The 24,169-nt window shown below is 32.8% G+C and overlaps 2 protein-coding genes across 2 annotated transcripts; both read left to right on the top strand.

Moving 5' to 3' along the window:
- The first annotated feature begins 1,453 nt into the window (after positions 1–1,453).
- On the top strand, positions 1,454–4,362 carry LOC142631568 (putative receptor-like protein kinase At5g61350). The gene has a single exon (XM_075805755.1). The coding sequence runs from the start codon at positions 1,454–1,456 to the stop codon at positions 4,082–4,084; it is 2,631 nt and encodes an 876-aa protein (XP_075661870.1). The 3' UTR covers positions 4,085–4,362.
- Positions 4,363–20,242: 15,880 nt separating this feature from the next.
- Positions 20,243–21,635, top strand: LOC142631838 (uncharacterized). The gene has a single exon (XM_075806162.1). It carries the CDS (start codon positions 20,320–20,322, stop codon positions 21,325–21,327), a length of 1,008 nt encoding a protein of 335 aa, XP_075662277.1. The 5' UTR covers positions 20,243–20,319; the 3' UTR covers positions 21,328–21,635.
- Positions 21,636–24,169: the final 2,534 nt, after the last annotated feature.

Here is a 24,169-nt window from a genome sequence, read left to right as displayed (position 1 = left end):
CAATGTGGCCTATCTTTTTGGTTCTGCAAGAGACATCTTAATTCAACTGCTGTAGACGACAGAAATCAGTAATTTTGACTGAAAAGTTCCTGGATCATCTTTGTCTGTGGACCCTCTTTGTTTTGTTAAGTTAGATTATTTTTTGATTGGTTTTTCGAGTTACTGGTACAATCACGCTAGCCTTGATCTAAAAAGTAACCCATTTTTTAAATCCAATATTTAAACTCTTTTTTTTTTTTATTAATATTTTTCAGATCCTATTGATTCGCAAGTCATAAACTGACTTTTAGGAGAATCATATCTACATTACCCTATTGCCTGCTGCGTTGCCCTTTTCTTTTTGCTACTGGTTTTTGGACAATCATTTAGTTTCAATATTTTTACTAAGGGAAAAGTCAATAGATGCTAGGACATTAGTTTAAGAACTTTTTTTTTTTTATTTAAACTATTATTTTTGACAATTTTTATATTTTTCATAAAAGTGATATTAAAATATAATTTTTTTAAAGTAGTTCATTAACAAATGTGCTAAGGACACTCATTAACAGGACTCACATTTACAAAAATAAGAACGTAAATCTCTAGTGAGTTGGTTCAAAATTCTACCAAATTTTTTCATAGCCTTGTTTTATTGTCGAGACTTGAGAGGCAACTTTGTTTCTGAAATCTTTTGTTTTTATTTTTTTTCTAATTTTTTAATACGTTTTTTTTTTTCTATTATTATAAAATCAATGGTTCTATTAATCGATGCCCATAGAACATTTGTTAATGGACCATGTTAAAAAAATTTCAATACCACTTTCATGAAAAATATAAAAAGATGTAAAAAAAAAGTCTGTTTTTTTTTTTTTTTTCTATAAAAAGCTTCTAAAATTTTTTCTTAAACCAATACTCTTGACATTTGTTAACTTTTTCCAAAAATCAAACATCGTCTCCCCTTATATATATAGCAGAACCAAAAATAAAATTTTAAGGTATTGGGTGGCACGCTGTTTGGGCATATAAGGTTGTTTTTTTTTTGGGTTTGATCTGGCATATAAGGTTGTTGGTAGTTATAAATAAGAAGAATCATCCTAATGGCTTTAAGGGTCCAACGCATAGCTCGCTATCCCTTCCAACTTCTTCCATTTCTTTTTACCAAGTCTTTCATGTTCATCATCAAAATCTCCAAAACATTACAACTCTGCACGGTTTTTTCTCTTACTTGCTTCCAAGTTCCAACAAACTCATGCTTTTCTCTTGTTCCTGCTGTTTCTCCCCAACAGCTACGTTCATTTCTATACATTCAAATCCCTCCGAAATCTACGTACGGTTTTTCCCACAACAACACCACCAAACCAAACTTTGTTAACCCTGTCCTTTCTTGAACATTTTGATTTTGTTGCTTTTGGCACATCCCCATTAGGCCTATTCTTCCACCACCGCCACCGCCACTGCCACCACCACCATTATAATGAGAGGAAACAAATGTAGGGCTTCATGGCCTCAACCCTACTTCTCATTTTCTATTCCCTTCCTCTCCTTCTTCTTCCTATTCAACCTCACAAAATTTGCTTCAGCCAAAAGCAATGCATCTTCAACATTCACACCTTCTGATAGTTATCTCATTGATTGTGGGTCGACCCAAGAAACCCGGCTTAAGGATGGCCGGACTTTTAAGTCTGATCATGATGCCACTTCTCTCTTACAAACCGAAGAAGATGTACAGGCTTCTGTTGGTTCCATTTCTATCAATGTCTCTTCCTCCATATCTCCTTCATCTTTACCTTTATTTCGCACTGCAAGGATCTTTCTTCAAGATTCCACATATACATTCTTTGTTGCCCAACCAGGGTGGCATTGGGTTCGCCTTTACTTATACCCAATTGCTCACCCCTCATACAATCTAACAGAAGCTGTTTTCTCTGTCTTCTCTGGTAAAATTGTTCTCTTGCACCAGATCCAAATCAAGGACAATACTTCATTGGTGTTCAAAGAATACTTGATCAGTGTTTCTGGAAGATTATCCCTTCAATTTAAGCCCAAGAAGGGTTCTTTTGCATTCATCAATGCTATAGAGGTTGTCTCAGCTCCTGACTCGCTAATCGCCAATATAGCAACCTCAGTTTCTCCACTTGGAGATTTTAATGGGTTGTCTAACTCTGCTTTCCAAGTATGTTACCGGTTAAATGTTGGAGGGCCAACCGTAACATCTGAAAATGATACATTGTCAAGGACATGGGAGCCTGATGGCAAGTATAATAAGTTCCTGCAAGGGTCTAAAAATGCATCTGTGTCTGCCAAAACCATCAAATACCCGGAGAGTGGGGCTACTCCATATATTGCTCCGAGTTCAATTTATGCATCGGCAGTGCATATAGAAGATCCGCTTACAATGCAACCGAATGTAAACCTCACATGGAAACTGAAAGTGGATCCAGGTTACTCCTATTTGATCAGGTTGCACTTCTGTGATATTGTGAGCAAGGTCCTCAACAGTTTATACTTCAATGTATATATCAATACTATGGTGGGAGTGTCAGTTCTTGATCTCTCGTCCCTCACCGGTGCTCTTGACACTGCTTATTACAAAGACTTCGTGCTCAATGGGGCTGCCATCATAAATGATTCCATCTTGGTTCAGGTTGGCCCATCTCAATCTCAGTCAGCCAGTCTGGATGCAATTCTTAATGGATTGGAGATCATGAAGATGAACAATGAGGCGGATAGCCTTGATGGATTGTTTACTGCTGATGGGACATACAAGGGACCAAATTCAACAGCAAAGAAATTGAAGATTGCAGCTGCCGTTGGCCTTGCATTGGCGGTGGCAGCAATGTTGTTGCTGGCCATGGTTTTTGTCCGGTGGCAGAAGAGACCCGAAGGCTGGGAGAAGCGAAACAGCTTCTCATCGTGGCTCCTCCCACTCCATGGCAGCAACTCTAGTTTCTTGTCTAGCAAAAGCAGCTCTCGAAGGTCTAGCCAATATGGTTCTCGCAAGAGCAAGAATGGTTACTCTACTTACTTCTCTACCCAGGGTTATGGCAGGTTCTTTACTATTTATGAACTACAGAATGCTACACAAAATTTTGATGAAAAGGCGGTGATTGGTGTTGGAGGGTTTGGAAAAGTGTATCTTGGAGAGTTGGAGGATGGAACTAAGGTTGCCATTAAACGAGGAACCTCAGGTTCTGAGCAAGGCGTTAATGAATTCCGGACAGAAATAGAGATGCTCTCCAAGCTCAGGCATCGCCACCTTGTTTCGCTGATTGGCTTTTGCGATGAGCAATCAGAGATGATCCTCGTATATGAGTACATGGCTAATGGACCGCTTCGTGACCACCTTTATGGTACAAACCTCCCATCTTTGTCATGGAAACAACGGCTTGAAATTTGCATAGGTGCTGCCCGTGGATTGCATTATCTTCACACTGGTGCAGCACTAGGTATAATACACCGTGATGTAAAGACAACAAATATTCTTCTTGATGAGAATTTTGTGGCAAAAGTTTCTGATTTCGGCTTGTCAAAAGCTGCACCAACATTGGATCAAACTCATGTAAGCACAGCCGTGAAGGGTAGCTTCGGGTACCTTGATCCTGAGTACTTCAGGAGGCAACAGCTTACCGAGAAATCTGACGTGTATTCATTTGGTGTAGTCCTTTTCGAGGTATTATGTGCAAGGGCTGTCATAACCCCATCACTGCCAAGGGAACAGGTCAGTTTGGCTGAATGGGCAATGCAGTGTCATCGGAAGGGCACACTTCAGAAGATAATTGACCCTCATATAGCAAGCAGCATAGACCCTGGATCATTGAAGAAGTATGTGGAAGGAGCAGAGAAATGCCTGGCAGAACATGGTGTTGATAGGCCTGGAATGGGAGATGTTCTGTGGCACTTAGAATATGCCCTGCAGCTTCAGGAGGCATCCTCACAGATTGCTCCTCCAGAAGATACTAGTGAAGTGATCCTTGCTTCTGAAAAATCAAGCAGCAATTCTCCAGGTCCTAGTGAAGAGCAAGTTGTTGTTGTTGTTTATGATAATTTAGACCTATCACCTGGTTCTCCTTTATTTTCTCAGATTAAGAATTTCCAGGGCAGGTAAAATCTGGTTGCAATAAGAAGAGATGAAGAAAAATATCAGATTGAGAACTTCATCGAGGACTTGCATATATTCAAGGTTTGAGTCCACTTCTATAGGTTCCCCTGCTCCCAGCTATTTGAATAGATGGATAGCTGCCAAAACTCACAATTTAAGTTAGAGCAAAAAGATTTGTCAATATTTCTATTATGCATTTGGTAGCTACTTGCTAGTATATTGTGCTGTTTTGAAAGCTAGCAAATATCTCTCTTCTGTCTACCCCATTTTCCTATAATGCAAGCTTAGAGATGACCTCTATAGTTGCCTTGCTCCCAGCTGTGTCTAAGTGGATGTAATGAATTGTTGCCAAAAAACGCCAAAGCTAAGTTGGTGTCAGTCAATATTAGTATTATGTATTTGGTTGCTACCACAGGTTTAGAACTTCAGATGCTACTTTTCATATTTTATTGATGACTTTTTTGAACTATGTCTATGTTGCCAAAAACGTGTTAGATTCTCATCAATTATACTGTTGAATCATATGTTTTTAATTCCACAATCTATGAAGTGGTTCAATCAGACCCCGAAAAATTCATAAATTTGTAAAATTCATAAGATTGTACTTGTGCTTATATGTTGCTCTTGGAAATTGCATGTTTTTTTTAAAAATGAAGAAGAGAGATCTTAAGACTTAAGAGGCATGAGCTGAATTCTAGTGTCTAGTGTTAATTTCTTATACCTCTAGATTAGCGAATTAGTAGTCTTAACTTTTAAAGCCTTAAATCTGTCTCTTGCACCATCTTAGCAGGGGTCACAGATAAGACTATTAGTAGTGAAAACGAAAAAAGCTTTGTCACCACAGGGAGCAAAGCATGCAATATGAACTCAAATATAATATGTTCAATTGCAATGAGTTGTAGAAACTGCAATCAAATAGGAGAGGAAATTTCTTGAGTGTGCAAAAATAGCTTAGTAGACCCAACATTGGCTTGGATTTTTTTGAACGGTGCCATGGTATTCAAAGTCTTTTTGTGACAACCCAAATGCATGAGTAGTAGGATAAAGTCATATTAGACAAAGGAAGAAAAGGACCATTGATGGGCTGTTAAGTGTTAAGAGTAGAACAAGCTAGATAGTCCAAGTGCTCTTCACAAGTGGATCGAATCACAAATCACAAATCACAAAGTGAACCATAATTCGGTTTGAGCCAAGGCCCAGCCATCTTTAATTTCAAATGTCAGCACAAATGATACAAACCAGGCACACAATGTAAATGTCTTCTTCATGTTGTTAGATTATAAACAACCATAATATAAATTCTAGGATTTTGAATTATCATGATTTCACAATTATACAAATTATTTATAAAGCTTACCTTGATTTATTACTGAACTTTTCTTAATATCAAGTCTTAGTATAGAAGGCACTCAATTCTTTTGGGATTGGTTTCTCTCTCTTGACTATCTTTTCTCTTTAATTATTCAGTGATAGGTAGCTAAATGTCTTTTTTATAGGTAGAAAAATGATTAATTTCCTTGTATCTATAACCTCCACTTACCCATCAAAATTAGAGTAAATTAGAAAACTTACTTATCCATTAACCAATATTTTAAGGATATGTAACATCTTATTAAACCATAATACATAAGAAGTTATCAAATAGATACGTTATCAAATAGAACAATTTATTCTTATACACAGCCCACGAGCCAAGGCACCCAGTGAAAGGGTCTAAAGTTGCTGCGAGCCTGCATGCCCTTTGTGGCCCAAAGGCCCCTTTGGTTTTTTGTCAGGTAATTGTGGCGATAGAGCCTTCAAGAGGACACATAGGGACCTGGCGTGGCCCAAAGTCCCATTAGTTTCTCTTATGGTACTAATTTGATTCTTGTTTCGACCACGAGTTTTTTTTTTTTTTTGGAGGAAAAGGTACTTACCCCCATAGTGAATAATATACATAGCATAATATATACATTTAGAGATACATATGTACTTCATTCCATTCAAAGTTTTTTTTATTAAAAAAATTTATATATATATATATATATATATATATGAGATAGGTTCAAATTACATATTTTTTAAATTATTGGATTTAATAAGATCCAACGGTTAAAAAAAATTATAATTATTACAAATATTTTTATTAGAATCTAATTAATTATTCTCATTTATTACCTTCTAAACCTATCTCTAAACCCAAAAAAAGTTTAATTTCTGACTTTCTCTCTCATTTACGTTTCTCTCTCTACATTTCTCCTCCGCCACCTCCACAGGTTGCCGGCGAAGAAAAAAAAAAAAAACCCCAAAATGGCGTAAAAAGATTATAAAGCATACAAGTAGCAATTGAAGAAGGTTCGCACATGTTGCTCCGTTGTAGAGCCTGTGGACATTTTCATAAAAGACAAGTATAGCATCATACAAAGCTTAAGAAAACGTTTGATGAGAATCATAAAAAAATTAGAGCAAGTTGTTGGTGTCATCTCTCATGCCTCTCTACCAACAAGTAAATGTCTAAAGCAATGCATCACCTTCATCAGGTCCATTGTTGTGGCAAAATTCCAACCATTCCAAATTAATATACAATTGTTGACCATAGAATTAGTTTACAATGAAATGTGGGAAATTCAAGTAAAAAAAAAAAATGAAAGGACACTGGAGTCGAAATTTAATGAGTGCTGTGCCTGTGCCCTTGTGCGTCATGTTGCATATATTGAAAAATAAAAATATCCTCACCCTTCTGATTATGATCAATTTTTTGTTTTTTTTTTTTTAGAGTTCTGATTATGATCAATGATGAATCATGTTTTTTGTTGAGAATCAGCATTTGGTTCACTAATCCATTAAAATATAGCAAAACATGGGACAAGAAGTTAGAATATGCAGCCTAAAGTTCTTTGATAGATCATGTTCCTATAAAATAATTGGCAGGATTACAATTGAGTATTGATCCCCTGGATCATCCAATAGCGTAATAAAATAAAAAAAACTTCTCTCTGGATATATGTCAACCCGGTCTAGCATTTGTTTGTGAAGAAAATAAGGCTTTTCTTCCTCGCCATCTAATCTATATAGATGTATTGCAGTTTTAAATGGTAAATTATATTCTTCTTCTTTTTTAGAGTAAATGTTCCATTTTGGTTTTTTTTTTTTCTTTTTTCCTGCCAGCAACCTGTGGAGGTGGTGGAGGAGAAAGAGAGAGAGAGAGTCAGAAGTCAAACTTTTTTTGGGCTTAGAGATAAATTTAGAAAGTAATAAATGATGGTAATTAATGAGATTCTAATCAGAATAATTGTAATAATTATAGTTTTTTTTAACCGTTGGATCTACTTAAATCCAATAGTTTAAAAAATGTGTAACTCTAAAGAGTTATACCAGATGTAACTTTATTTGGTTCAAGTTACACCTGTTATAATTCTAAGCAATGTTACACCACCCAATAACTTGTTATTAAATTCATATTTTAAGAATCTCACCGTTGAATTACATGTTCTATATGTGCTTAACATGCATGCCAATTCTCATGCCAATCGGATATTATTTACCATATAATCCATAAACTCATCTCTTATGAATTATTTTAAACTACAAAAACTTGAATTCAAACAGTTGATTTTTTATCACCGTGAAATTTTGCAAGCATAGAGAGTATATGAATATAATGTAATCCAACGGTAGATTTGTCAAAATTCACATCTAATAATAAGTTATTAAGTGGTGTAATATCGTTTAGAGTTACACCAAATGTAACTTGAACCCAACTATATATATATATATATATATATATATATATATATATATATATGTATATATATATATATAAGAGGATTCCCCTCTTTCAGCTGAACTTTTATTTGGTTCAAAAATACCCTCATTAATAAAAAAAATAACTTTATTTAGAAAATAGAGCCATTAATTTTAAATAACAAATTTCATTTTGAATTCAAAAAGATAATTCCTAAAATTTATGATTTTTTTCCTTCATGTTCAAAAAAGAAATCACAGTTATTGGCTTACTGGTTATCTCTAAATCTTATTCTTTTTTATTTGTTTGAAAAATTAAAAAAAATATTTTTAAATTATAATATATATATATATATATATATATATATATATATATGAAAATGAACATACTTACGGACAAAATATGTTTAAAACAAAAATTCAAGCCTATAAACAATGGTTATGTATGTTAAATTATTTCTTTTGTGTGTGTGAGCTTGCACATACGAGTGTGATACATATGTACTTCATTCCATTCAAGGTTTTTTTTATAAAAAAAATTTATATATAAATATATATATTGTAAGATTGCAATTTGTACCTAAGCCCAGTAGTAGAAAAGGTATAGGCTCAAAGAACCCAATACAATAAATTTGTAGAGAGTGGGTTCTAAATCTAGTTGCTTATGGGCTTAATTAACAATGGTAATAGCTCAAGATCACAAAACAATATTGATGGAAAAGTTTATATAATGCAAAACTGTTCTCGGACTCAAGTCGGGGAGCAAGTTCTTATACTTCTTTTTTCTTAAGGGAAGATTACAAAAATATTTAGTCTACAATGTTTTCTCTATTTCTTTCCGATCCCCTTTCCTAAATGTCTCCCCCTCCTTTTATATCATCATTCTTTCTTTCTACATCCTCCATGTATGGATCAAATTACTGGTTTAGATACTTGTCCCATCAGCCATTCCCTGAAGTATTTGGAAGTAGCTGTAAGGCTAAACTTTGATTCTCAGGCATCACTTCCCCATTAATGTAGCCAGTGGGTTAGCTGCAGAGCATTTAATGCGGTGGTAGCAGCTTTATCTTGAACATTTCATAGTCTTTCTTCCTATCATGTACGTCCACCATGCATACCCTTACTTACAGGATCTCCTAGAACATTGCTTTTGGATGTCGGAAAACACTTTCCTACCTCAGCTTTATTTGGCCGAGGAAGGATTCCTCCTCGAACCACATTCCTAGATGACCTTGATCAGACTTTACGTCCTTACTCTCCAACACAACCTCTTGGGTCGATATTTCCCTATCCTCAAACCATTTAACGTCCTCGGATTGGGCATGTGGCCCAATAAGCACATACACATGTAATATTGGATTTGTCGTCCCTACATATATATATAAGAGGATTCTCCTATTTTAACTGGACTTTTATTTAGTTCAAAGATATCCTTATTAATAAAAAGTAACTTCAATTAGAAATAGAGTCATAAATAGTAAATAACAAATTTCATTTCAAATTCAAAAAGAGAATTCTTAAAATTTATGAATTTTTCCCTTTATGTTCAAAAATGAAATTACAATTACTGGCTTACTGTTTATCTTTAAAGTTTATTCTTTTTTATTTATTTGAAAAGTTTTTAAAAAAATATTTTTAAATTAAAATATATATATATATATATATATATATATATATATATAAAATGAACATACTTACGGGCATAATATGTTTAAAACAAAAATTAAAGCCTATAAACAATGGTTATGTATGTTAAATTATTTCTTTTTTGTGTGTGAGCATGCACGTACGAGTGTGATACAATTTGAACCCAATAATTTACGGAGGGTTTCAAAATTAAATAAAACCTTATAGTTTCATCAGTTACAAATTAAACTCTAAACTTTTAAATCTCTCTCTCTCTCTCTCTCAACACAAGCCTCAAGGTTTGATTTGAAATGGATTTAAAAGGGTTTAATTTTTAGCTTATAATTTATAAAACTATATCTTTTGATTTGAAACCCCCCCTAAATTATAAGGCTAAAATAGTAACTTCTAAAACTACAAAGCTTAATTTGAAACTCTTCCTAAATTTTAAAGTTTATGATGTAATTTTCCCAATACAAAAAAGAAGAAAAAAAAGTGAAAATTTTGATAATTGTATTATCATATACAATAACCCACATTAGAAATGTTTGTTACAACATGTGTGTAAGAGCATCCACACTAGATGTGTCAAATGCCAAATATTTGGCACATTTGACACACCAAACCCAAAAAAACCCCCTTTATCAGATGTGCTAAATGTGTCAAATTTTTGCAACATGCTACAGTACCCTCATAATTTGGCACGGTACGGACAAAAAATGGCAAAATATATATTGTTATTTTATTCTCGTTTTCTCTCTCCTCATCACAAATATCTCTCTCTGTCTTCTCTCTCATCTCTGTCTTATCTATTCGTCTTCCACAGCACACCGATCACCAAAGGCCATCACTCGACGCCGCCGATCTCACCAAAGACCACCACTCGACGCCGCCGACCATCTGTCTTCTCTATTCTGCTTTGGGTTCTTTTTTTTCCTTTTTTCTTTTTTTCGTTCATGTTTTTTGGCTGTGGTTTGATGGGTGGGTTCGGATGGGCAGATTGGTGGTGAGTAGGTTCGGGTTGTGGGTTATGGCGGTGGCTGGATTGAGTTTCATGGGTTGTGGGTTATGGTGGTGGGTGGGTTGAGATGGTGATGGGCGGATCAATGGTGGTGGGTGGGTCGGCTGGTGATGGGCAAATCGGTGATGGCGAATCGGTGGTGGTGCCGATCTCCAACCTGATTTGTTTTTGTTTTTGTTTTTCTGTTTTGGTGGTTGTGATTTGATGGTGGATTCGGCGGCGGTTGTGGGTTGATTTTGGTGGTTGTGTTTTTTTTTTTTTTTTTTTTTTCCTGGTGATTGTGGCCGTAACAATTTTTCTGGTTGTTGTTGTAGTTGCTAATGTTGGTGTTGTTGATGATGATGATGGGGTAGGAATTTAATATATTATTTTAATATACTGTAAATATTATTTTAATGTATAGAATTGAAGAATAAAACATCTGATAAATGGGATGTTGTAAAATGATATGGTAAAATAACAAAGTAAGCTTTTGGTGTGTCAAAATGACATTTTTTTTGCAACATCTGCTACGGATGCTCTTATCATGTTTAGTACAACCTTCATTAGACATCGAACCACATCCTTAACGCTAACTTTATGCCAATCCACTATTTTTCAAAATCAAAAACTTTGATTTTCTATTTTTTTCCAATTTTATCAAATCAAAATTATTGGTACAATCTAAATGCATCAATCTTGATGCGTGCACTGTACCAAGGGACATATGCCCCCAAAACAGAGTCAAATATACTTATATATCTTGCATTGCATAACATTAGAAGGGATAATCAAAATAAGTACTATAATTTGATGGGTGTTATGAGATGCCTGAAAACATCTTCACACGTGATTGAACTCCAAAATATATGTTGATGGTCCAAGACACTATTTGACCTAGTCTAGGTTAGAGCATTGTAAGTTGAATCAATTAAGTATAAGTAACCATTTACATCTTAGAAATTCTAATAATTTGTGGCAAATTCATACAACTTATTGGTCCCCCCACCCCCCCACCCCCACACACACACACACACACAATCAATATCTCATTCCCATAAATAAAAAAGCAAATAAAGGTAAACATTCTTTCAAACAGACATACAAGAGGGAAAAAAAGAAGGGAGAACAATCACCATCCATAGATGGTTGAATTGAGGGGCCCGATATTGGCAATGAATTTTAGGAAAGAAAGGGTGGAGAGGAGGTCGTGGGGATTAGGCTGGGTCTACACGCTTGTGGAGCCCAACTATAATGAGAGGCTCACTGCATATATCCGAAACAGGTGATAATTATTTTTGTACAGTGTACAGCTGCTAGCCCACTTATTTCGAGCCCAAGCCCAAAGTGAATTCGGATTTTACCAAGCTTGAGCTCAACGTCATGATCAGCCCACCACTCATAGGCTCGGCCTATGAACATACCTTGCGTATGGAATAGTCAGTGGGTATTCCTGCGTTGTTCGGCGGTACATCAGCAACCCGGGAATGCCCTAGGGAATCACGCTACCGAACAGTTTTTGGAGGCTAACACCAATTCCAACGTTCTCAATCCATTTTCGAAGGAGCATATTCCTTGTCAGGAATAATCAATTTGGGCCCCACCCACACGAGCGGGATTAGGGGATAATGATGATTCCTCCATTATCCTAAAGCTATAAATAGGAGGAAGAATGAGTGAAAAGAGTTGGACAATTTTGGGGTGAGAGAAGGGAGAGAAAAAGAGAGCACACAGACAATCACGAGAGCATAAAGAGAGAGGTACGGTTGAGAGTTCCTTCTTGAAACTTGCCCGGGAGCTACCCATAGTAGGAAACCCAATACTCACGTTATAAGTAAATTGTGAGTCCAAACAGGAAGCCCAGTTAGGGGAGGGAAATTTTGGGTACGTAATATTTTATTCCCCTCCAATAATCCAATTTGCAGTATCTTCCAAAGCTATTTAGATAGGAGCACATACATATGACCCATGTTTAACAACAAAACTACAAGGACGAGCAGTACCTTTCAAGGCCGTTAGATGCTATATGTGTTGGGTCAGTCGACTTAATCCATTGATCTTTACGTTGCAACTAATATATAATCCTATAGGATATAGATCTAATCGATTAGGACACCCCACTATTCAAAATCATTGAGTTGGAGAGATTCCATGATTTTTTTAATAAAAGTAGGTACATTTTTTTAATCTACGAAGGAAAAACATATGAAACTGACATTTGGTTTTTTTGTGTGATAATTCCAGGAAATCCTCTGGCAATTTCAAGCTAGACCGAAATTTATGGTACATTTATCTATGAAACCTCATCCGAATTTCCACAAACCTGTGCTGAATCCAGACCACATTTTTGGGCTTAAAGAAAGTTTGGAATGGGCAAGAATATACTTCAATATTTTATTTCATGGAATGATAGAAATTTGTTGAATTGAACATCATTCTTAGAAGTAGAGTGATCAACCAATGAAATCTCATATTTGCTATCCTGTTTCTCATTGAAAAATATATCTATTCATCCAAATTTAGCAAACAGTAAAGTAAGGCCCTGTTTGGTATACCATTTCAAAAAAAAAAAAACACATGTTTTTAAATAACATTACACATATTTTTACACTTTTTCACCCACACGTATTTTCACCCATGTTTTCAAACAACAAAATATATATTTTTAAATGCATTTACCAAACACCCCCTATTTCCTTCCATAAATTGGGAGATTTGCTCATTAGTTTTTTTTTTTTTATTAAATCTTGCATTTTTAAGATATACCTCTTAACAATATTGATTCTTTTATTTTCCCCCCACTTTATTTTCTACAGAAGTTTCAATCCATGCCTTGATTTAGCTTTCTCCCTTTTTCCTTTGTTAAATGGTCTTTTTAAATCTGCTAGGATATTTCGTATATGTGTTGCATAATAACATTTTGTATTTTTTATATTGCAATTTGTGAGTATAAAATATGTTGTATGTTAGCATCTTCTATTATTGACATTTATGCGTTCCAAAACATTTCTAAATGTTATAAGCTTATAATTGATGCCTCCCGCTCTAGAGGGAAAAATGTAACTTATTGTCAAATTGGATTTTTTTTTATTTTTATAAGTTACTTCTATTTTACTAATATATTGAAAATTAATAGTAAAAACAATTTCTCCTTAAAAAAAAGTGAGACAATTAATAAACAATATGAAATAGAGTACAGATGCTTAGATTGGTGCTTGAAAGTGAAACAATTAATGTTAAAGTTCTCTTTCTTTCTTTCTTTTTTTTCTTAAATTCATTGCACTCGCCGACAACTATCACACATTATTAGTAAGGAATTCTTTGTGATTTGGGAATGATATTTTAAATAGAATTATCAACAATGAAAATGGGTGTAGCTCAATTATTCATACAACTCCTAACCGACATTATTTGTCCATTGTTTAATACTAATAACAAAGGTTTTTTTTTTTTTTTTTTTGCGATGAATTATTAGTAACAAAGGTTTGCTTCTTTAAAGGTTAGCTAAGCTAGCAGGTTTAGCAAACATTTTTGGCATTCGGTCCTCAACAATTTTTTTTTTAAAAGTTCCTATATTTTTATAGGACAAAATTTGGCAACAAACTTGGTTGTAGTCTAAATCTACAAGTCCACTTAATATATTTTTATTGGATGTAAATTTTGACAAATCTATCATTAGATTACATTTTCTTCTTATATCCTCTTTATTTGTAAAATTTTCAAAATATCAAAGATCAATGGCTATGTTATCAATCAAATATTTAAATTTCAAGTTTTTGTAGTTTAAAATTATGTGTAAAAAATAAGTATATAAATCAAATAGTAAATTAAATCCAATTGATATGAAATTTTACGTGTGCTTTTAGAATATAAAAAATATGCAATCTAACTGTTAGATTTTTTAAATATGTAGTTATGTTAATTTTTTTAAATAAGAGTTGTAGCCTTAAGCTACAACTAAGTTTGTAGCCAAAATTTGTCCATTTTTATATAAATATGAAGTAAAAACTTTGATTCACAACTTTAAAATATTATATATAACAACTAAAATCAGCCAAAAAAATATGTATAATCAAAATATCAAGAATCACAGTAGTAAACATAGTCAAAATAAGAATGCAAAAGAAAAAATAAATAAATAAATAAACAAAACAATTGAAAAAAAAAATTTAACTAAATTTACACATTAACATGAATAACTTCGAGCACTTGAAACTTCCAAAATGACACTTGAAAATTGTTTTTGTGTGACTTTTATACCTGAAGTTTTGAAGCATACCATAGTCATTGTGGAGGTTTCAAAAGATATTTTCATCATTTTGATGGTTTTAGTGTATTTTATCATTTTGTAATTTTAGGGGTATTTTAATCATATCACAGGTTTTGAAAATATTTTTCATTTTGGAGATTTCAAAGTTATTAAGTCATTTTGTAGGTTCAGAGGTTTTTCAATCAATTGGGAGGTACTTTGGTAATTTTGAATATTTTTGGGTTATTGCTATAATATTAAAGGTTTATAGGGTATTTTGGCCATTTTAGAGATTTTTTGGGGTATTTTGTTAAGTTAGATGTTTCAAGGGTAATTTGGTAATTTTACAAGTTTTAGGGGCTTTTTGAAGGTTTTGAATGAATGTATTTTGTTCATTTGGAGATTTTAAATGTATTTATGTTATTTTAGAGGTTTTAGGGTATTTTGGTCATTTTGGAAGTTTACTTATTTTGAAGGTTTCAATAGTGTTTTGAGAGTATTTTGGACATTTTGTATATTTTTGGCTTCTTTTTTTCTTTTTTCTTTTTTTTTTCATTTTTAGGTTTTTGTGTCTTGCGACTAAAATTGTTTTACGTATCAAAAGGCGTAAAATATTTTCAATCTTGAAGAGATCATTTTTTCTAGTCAACATAAAACGATTTTAGTTTGACCAAGTATTTCAACCACCCTAAACACTAAAAAATGGGGAGAACATTTTTTGGGAAATGTTCTACGCATGACCTTATCGTTAAGTAGACTTGGTTATCAATGTGAGTACAATTGAGGAGGATTAATGCAAAACATATGTATCCATACAATAATAATGAAAGATTAGCAATTACTTTTGTTAATCTCCTATTATGTCTTGTTTGCCACATGATTTCAATTCTTCTTCTTCCTTTTTTTTTCTCTTATTCTCTCTATTGTCCCTCCCCTCCCCCCCCCCCCCCACTCTTCCTTTAGTCAAATTGGATAAAATTTTAACAAATCCTAATCAAGTCCCAACTCACAGGAGATCATTATTTTATCTTTTTACATGTTATGCTAACTGGAGCCCACATAATTTGTAAGAATTGAGACCACTCCAAAAAATTTTGATTCCCACAATTTTAGTCAAAGAAACTAAAATTTTGGTAACTCCGTTTAATTTTTAAATATCATCTTATATTCCACAATTACAACTTTACGATAATTGCTTTTATCATCAAGTTAAGAAACTAATTATTTTTTGGTGTAATAAGGGTTTGAATACAAAATCTCTTATTCGCAAACATTAAACTTTACCAGTTGTGTTAATTATAAAACCTACAAATAATTAATTGTTAAGAAGTTATTTTTTATGTCAATATAGTCATTACATCTAGTATAAGTATTATTTCTTATTGTGTTTTCCTCCTCCTCTTTCATTTATATTGTGTGGTTTATATGTAAGGTACTCCAATTTAGCAATGTAGTCAACTTTGAACTTCATCTTGTAAATCACCATCCTGTCTTCCCTTTTTTTTATAACTTAAATGGGACTGATAAACTAGTGAATAACTAGTCGAAAACATGTGCAATGGATGGAAAAATTTAATAAAATATGTTGTATCTCTCATTGTTTTTTGTTTAAATATGAAATTTGATGATCACGGTAGTTATTAATAATCTTTTTTGGTCTAAATATGAAATTTAATATGAGTTATTAATGGTGTTCTATTTTAATTATGGTAATAATCTAATGGAGAGTTTAAATATAGATTATGATTTATGGATAAAGTTTAGCTACGAAATTGACTGTAGCCTAAGGCTACAACCTTACTTTATAAAATAAATATTACTACATATTTTGAAAATCTAACTGTTGAATTGCATGATCTTTATGTTCTTAATACACATGTCAAATTTTGTGTCAATCAGATATTATTTACTATATGATCTATAAGCTTATATTTTATGCATAATTTTAAATTACAAAAACTTCCAATTTAAAAAATTTATTAATGACATAATTATTGATTTTTAATTTTTTAGAAATTTTGCAAGCATGGAGGATATAAGAAGAAAATGCAATTCAATGGTGGATTTGTCAAAATTCACCTCCAATAAAAAAATATTAATTAAGATTAAAACTACAACCAATTTTGTAGTTAAAATTTGTCCTAAATTTAATATGTGTTCGTGTGTGCGAGCGTGTGTGTATAATGACATGTAAAATTGTAAGACCTATAAATTCCTGCATTGCATGGAAAAGTTTAATAAAATATGATTTTATTTTTAAAAAATGATTTTCTTTCTCTTTATTTTGCATAGAAATATGAAATTTTATAATTGTGATAGTTTCTTAATAGACATTTATTATGGTTGTATTTTTATATTAAATAGATAATTATGGTAATTATAAATTAGTATTTATTATGGCTATGTTTGTATATGGAACTATATATTCTATTATTTAAATGAATCGTGTCAAGATTTTAATTGAGAATTTAAATATAGAATAGAATTTAAACTAAATTTCAAAAATATTTATTAGAATATTGAAGTGTAAAATTGTAATCTCTCGAAATCTTAGGTGACAAAATATAATAAGATTAATCAAAAGTCAAATGTCTTCCATATTATATAGAACTAGCAAATAACTCGTACATCTGTACTGTACAATTAAAAACAATTACAATTATATAGATATGTATGTTCAAATTATATTTGGTGTAAGAGTTACACATTTTTTAAGTTATAGATGAGTTTTACTCTCTCTCTCTCTCTCTCTCTCTCTCTCTCTCTCTCTCTCTCTCTCTCTCTCTCTCTTAATTTTTTATTTTAATTTTTTTATATACACATGAGTTTAAAAATTAGATAGAACTTTTTTTTTTGAGAGGGAGTTTCAACTTAGACAACAATTGGAATCCAATCGGATTTTCTCTCAACTTTAACTTTAATTATATATATATATATAGTCATAAATGAGTTCTACTCTCTCTCTCTCTCTCTCTCTCTCTCTCTCTCTCTCATTTTTTATTTTATTTTTTTTTATATACACATGAGTTTACTTTTTTTTATATTGGGTTTTCGATGGTTTGTTTATATTAGACTTATTGTCTTTTGCATAACATTAATTCACCTAGAACAAAAATTTTAAAAAAAAAAATAGATAGGACACATGGTGTAAAATTAAACAACAATTAGAATCCAATTTAGAATCTAATTGGATTTTCACTCAGCTTTAGCTTTATCTCATTTTTTATTTTATTTTATTTTTTTAATATACACATGAGTTTACTTTTTATATTGGGTTTTCGATGGTTTATTTAATTAGACTTATTGTCTTTTGGATAACATTAATTCACCTAAAACAAAAATTTTAAAAAAAAAAATAGATAGGACACATGGTGTAAAATTAAACAACAATTAGAATCCAATTTAGAATCTAATTGGATTTTCACTCAGCTTTGGCTTTAATTATATATATAGATATATAAATTATAGATATCATTTAAGAATGGATGATGTGGGAAAATTGTGTATATTCTTTACTTAATAAAAAAAAATCATAAAATGTCCTATTTATCACAAACACAATATGTAAAAATTATTTTTTGAAATTAAAAATGTTAGGAATTAAACTTAACACTGCACATTAAAATCTTAAGTAAGAGGTGTATGGGTTGGATTGCTCAGGTGCCCGCAAGACAAATCCCATTTGAAATGGATAGTGTGAGTTTGTCAATTGCTCGACCCCCTTTTTTAATGAATATGATAATCAGATTCTTCGTTAAATCATTTTTAAGAGTTTTATATTTCAGTAACATTATCTGATCTCTCTAACAATAAAAACCTAGATTTAAACCCCCTTAGCAATTTATTGTAAGAGGGGGGAAAATGCTTTTAAAGTCTTTGTCCTATAATGAATTTTACCCTTATCTATTCGTAGCCCTAGATGTTGGTAAGGAACCCACGTTAAACGTAACAAGTTCATGTCCTGTCTTTTTATTACTATATCAACAAATATGATTTGAAGGGGAGGGAAGTTGACTTAGAGCTTGTTGTGGGACATTTTTTGTCAAATAAAACAATCTTTCAAAAATGATTAAAAACTTAAAGTTACTACCTGCAGAAGAAGCTATGAAACTGTTTGTGGAGCTCGTTTCGTCACACATGGCACTCTATGGTTTTATACCAGTCTCTTTCTAATTTCTCTTGGTACATAAGTACATTCCTTAAGCTTTTTATCCTCTTTTTAAGCACATCATTAATTTAAATTTAATTTCTTGCTTCCATTGTTTACTTTTCTTTTAACAATTTTCAGTTAGGAAGTCACCAAATACATTAAGTGACACTTTACCTTCTTTTTCTTCTTAATTTATGGGTCTTTCATTATCAATTTTGTTAAGCAAGTAACACCTAACCTATGAATGAATATATAGGTACCCTTTATAATACGATACTATATTATTCTTTCCAACACAAAAAATTAATGGCCAATCAGAATAACTCAAAGGAAATGCCACATCAAATTATATATGCAGGACTCCCTAACAAACCGACCAAGTCAAAAGTCTGCGCGCCAACCGCATGATACTTCACCATCCTTGAACCTCATTGGTCCATGGGTCCCAAGTAGGCCCAAATGCCACGTCAAGGCTTAAGTTAATCCACACTCCAAATTGGGGATTATAGCATCATAAATGAGCACCAATCATGATAGAGTAGGTGATGTACATAAATTTAATGAATATGATTTGATGTTAATTTGATGGTTTGGATTTTAATTTTATGGCCTCCAATTGATGGGTTCTTCTTTAATCATTACTTTTGATATAAGGTGATGGCGAACCATTTTGGGTCTACCTCATTTGTATTTAAGACTTTTTTCCCAACTCATTTTCTTTTGCACTTATTATTGTAAATTCTCTTGCAAGCGAAGTCTCATCCACTTCCCACGTGGAACCTAATTTCAAATCAATAATATACATGAGAAATCAAAAGTCCATGAATTTTTAATTCAAGTTAAAAGAACATCCTTCGACTAATTTTTTTATTTGGCTAAGTAATTTCTTGATTTTATCGATGTTAATTGTTAAAATTATATAAAAATGTGGAAATCCTTTTTGGAAATTGTGCTTCCATCTCAAGGGACACCAATCCCACATGAAAGGTTTATTATTTTCCATGATTGGACAATAGAAATAAGAATCATGTGTATCAGAAGCAAGCCATTGGAGGTACACTTTGCGTCAAGAAGATAGGGACTTGTAGCCAAAACACAAAGTAAAGGTATTTCCTAGCAAAAAATATTTTGCTTAAGGAAAAAGTTGGTCATTACTCATTACATCTTGCCTTAAACCTAGTTAGACTAATAATGAGGGACTTGAAGAAAACAAAGAAGAAACCCCCAATAAGACACCAATACAAATTTGGTGGTAAAAACAATGCCTAAACTACTCCACATCTGCTGTTTTTGTTAGTTTTTAGTAGTTGGCCAATCCATTCATCAAAAGTACCAACCCCTTTAAACCTCTGACCTACCATTAGAGAGAGAGAGAACATTTCAATTAAATAAAAGGCTTGAAAAGAAGGAGGAAACACCAATGCCTTGCACACTACTCAAATATACATCCTATTGCTGAAACACCCATTTCATCTCCCTCCCTCTCTCTCTCAATGGAAGAGACCTCAAAAATTCCAATGGCGAAAACAACCAAGATTATCAGAAAATCTATCTATACTTTCCTTCAAAACTACCACTACTTCACCTCGACCGCCATTCTCTTTGCTCTCCCTTTCTCGGCTTCCATTCTCCTCTCACAAGCTTATGTCCCCTTCTCCTCTGCAGCTCTCTTGCCAGCCATACACAATCGCTTGAGCCTTCTCTTTGATGCTGCAGGCTTCCCTCCTTCAGAATTCTTCTCCATTCTCAACCTCAAGCTTTCTCAAACAATCTTTTCCTCCATTCTTACACTTCCTTTCACACTCACCTCCCTGCTCATCACAAAAGCAGCTATAATTCAATCTCTCAATCAAAACAAACCAGCTTTGACACCGCCTTCTTTTTCATCAGTATTAACCCTTTACTGTCCACTCCTCCTCACCTACATATGCAACTCATTTTTTATCCTTGCGGCGAATGCAACAGTCTTCTCTCTTCTCTTCCTTGCCTTCAACTTTCTTGAAGGATTCAGCTTCTCTTCTCCCAACTTCCTTCTCTTCCTGTCAGCTGCAGGGGCTGTACTCTATTCCATTGTTCTGGCCAATGCCTTCATAATATGCAACTTGGCATTGGTTTTATCGGGTATGGAACGTTGTGGGGGATACATGGCAATCCTCAAGGCTTGTGTTCTCATACGAGGAAGAGCTTCAACTGCACTGTCCCTGGCATTGCCTGTCAATTTGGCTCTGGCAGCTGTCGAAGCCTTGTTCCAATACCGGGTTGTGAGAGCTTATCATTTTTCTGAAAAGCTTGGCTCATCCTCGGCTTTGGAGGGGATCCTCGTTGCTTACTTGTATTCGATTTTTATTGTTCTTGATACCGTTGTGAATTACATGTTCTGCAGAAGCTGTAAGACAGGTTCTTGGATAGAGCAGGAAGGTAGGCACTCTTACTGGATTGAATTTGCAGAGGAAGACAGTAATTGTTATATTAGTATTAAGACTATGGAAGAACTTCCATAAACACAGGATAGCTGGCTCATTTATTGAATTTCACAGAGACAAGTCTACACAATTTTTATGTGCAAAATTGATTTCTGTTGCTTGTGGAAAAAGCAGGCAACATACAGAACACAAAGACCCGCTTAGCAGGGTGACCTCAAGGAGGTGCAAAAAGTGAGATTGAAAATTGTACACCATGTTATTGAATTTCTTCTCGCTATATTGTCCAATTCAATTTTCTGTTTTTTTTCTTTCCCCTACTCACTTTTTACCATGTACATTGGCAATTTTTAAAGTGTGAATGATACAAAGGCTTTGTTAATCTACTACATGAGGGAATTGTTCTTTTTCTTTTTCTTTTTCTTTTTCTTTTCTTTTCTTTTTGAGACTGAAAGAGAGAATTAGGGAAACGATTGCTTCATCTCTTCATCATAATGCATCAAACATAAAGTTGCAAAACAAAAAATATTTTTTTAAAAACATGTGTTTTCAAAACCTTATTGTAATTTTTTTTTTTTTTTTGGGGTAAACTTCATTGACTTATTGTAAGACATAAAATTTATGACAAACTTAACTATAAAAGATGTGTTTATCTTATTGAACATTGGAAACAATGTACGCAGTCTTCTCCACGTGTACACAGCTTGACCCAGAAAATTATGAATCTTTGCTTTAATTGTATGACTTGATTGCTTTGAATACTTACCATTTTTTATGACTCGGTTTAGGTTAGAAATAATTGATTATTTGCCATGATTATTTATTTTGAGTTTTTCCTTTAATAATTTGATTTGGATGTGTATAGAATAAGATTTTGACATTTCTATGCATATTTTGATTGATTTTGTCAGATTTGATTTGTTTCCTAGTGTGTTTTTGGATACCAATGAAAAATTAAAATTATTTTACTATTCAACTTATTTTTGTTATTATTTATGAGCCCACTGCACTTTTTGGTACTATTCATAGCCTCTGTTGTACTATTTCAACTAACTTTTACTTTTATCTACAATACTTTTAGTAATAAGTTTTCAGTTTTAGCAAAATAAGCAGTATCCAAACAGACCCCTAATTTGACAAATGATTTGTCTTAGTGTGTGTTTCGATTGATTAAAGTTTCCAGATTATTTTATTATTCAGCTAATTTTTGTTACTATTTATGAACTCCACAACACTTTTTTGTACTATTCACAGGTTTCATTGTACTATTTTAACTAATTTTTACTTTTATCTACTGTAAAAAAATTTCAGTTTCAGCAAAATAAGTGGATCCCACAACCCTTGATTTGATTTGATTTGCTTCTATTTGAATTTGATTCTTTTTATGCTATAATGTAATATGATATTTCTTTGTGTGCTAGATTTTCATTTAACCTAATAATTGCATGATCAGATTTTAAGCTTAGTTAATAAAATGTAGCCTAACAACATTAATAGTGTTCAGCCCACGAGACTAGTAAAGTCACTAGAGTTAGGCGTCTAATATCTTCTCATCACCGTACCTTAATTTCGAACATATATTTTAATACTTAAACTTCTAAATTGGTTCCTGGACCTAAACCAGGTAGCGACTTCCAAAGAAAAGAGAAAGCGTATAACCCGCAAATGCAGGGCGGTGTGCACACAAATGTCTTCTTGTAAATGGTGCCGCTCTCTTCTTACAGTCGATTTTGTCTCCTTAGACCGTTGATTGTCGCTATCGTTGGTGTCTGTTTTGCAGAAGTCATCCTCAAGCCATTGTTTTGCCGATGTCCCCTAGGCCACCAGTTCAACCATTCTCTAGCCATAGCAACCATCCTTCAGCCATATAGTATTCATCCTCTAGTCATAGATGCAGTCATCCTCCAGCCACGGTGGCCTTATGTCCTCCATCCATTATCAACCATCGTCATTTACAGTTGCAGCAGTTGTCTTATGCATTCCATTCTACATTGTGCACAATCTAAATCTACATTTGATCTAACCCTTCATGGTCACGCTTTCCTTCACAATTTCACACTTCAAACTCAAGACAAGTATGTATAAAAATAACTTCATAAAATGGCATTTATACCCCCTTTGACTTGTACCTTCTCAAAGTCTATACATCTAACACACCATATCAAATCTCAAACTTAATAAAAGGATAACGAGTATGTATTGTAAGTCATCAAACTAATGTTATGTATTTAAAGTTTGTCACATGTAATTATGATAGGCTACAGAGGTAGAAATGTCTTTTCCTTTTTATTATTAAGTTTGAGAATGTATTATATCATGGTGGATCAAATAGGTTGAGAAGGTATGACTCAAATGGGTAATAAAGACTCCTTTTTTTTTTTTTTTGAAGTCCTGTATCAGCTTAGTGTTGCTGGCACAGTGGCACTTACCATATCATTAAATCTTGTTTATAATTAACCAAACTAACTACCAGATCTAAGTATAAGGTTCATCAAAATATATAAATAAAAAAATCTAAGTATAAGGAAATTAAAGCATCAGGCCAAACCTTTGGTGTGCCTTCATGTAACATGCCACTTAGCTGTTAATATTGAAAATAGTGTTATTAAAACTTATCTAAAAATTATTGCACTTAAAAAAAAAAAAAGTTGAATTCTCGATTTTAAATTTAACCTTAATATGTTGACTTAAAATTATAAATTCAATTGTTAAAAATCTTGTAACTCAACCGACGTTTTTTCTTGTGAACAATTCACATTGTTGAAAATGCAACAATATTTTGATTTTAAAACATAATAAATTAATAAACACCACGACTTTCAAATAAATTTCAAATTCAAATATTTTAAAATTTTTAATTAGAATATAATTTTCGGCTAATCAATAAGAAATGAATCACGGGATCCACCTTGGATCACTTATA

The sequence above is a fragment of the Castanea sativa genome, chromosome 4 (genome assembly GCF_040712315.1).
Source record: "Castanea sativa cultivar Marrone di Chiusa Pesio chromosome 4, ASM4071231v1".
Lineage (NCBI taxonomy): Eukaryota > Viridiplantae > Streptophyta > Magnoliopsida > Fagales > Fagaceae > Castanea > Castanea sativa.
The sequence above is the reverse complement of the archived record's forward strand: the minus strand, read 5'-3'. Positions and strand labels throughout refer to the sequence as shown.

Coding starts and splice junctions, on each gene's coding strand:
- LOC142631568 (XM_075805755.1), top strand. CDS start 1,454: ATGAGAGGAAACAAATGTAGGGCTTCATGGCCTCAACCCTACTTCTCA.
- LOC142631838 (XM_075806162.1), top strand. CDS start 20,320: ATGGAAGAGACCTCAAAAATTCCAATGGCGAAAACAACCAAGATTATC.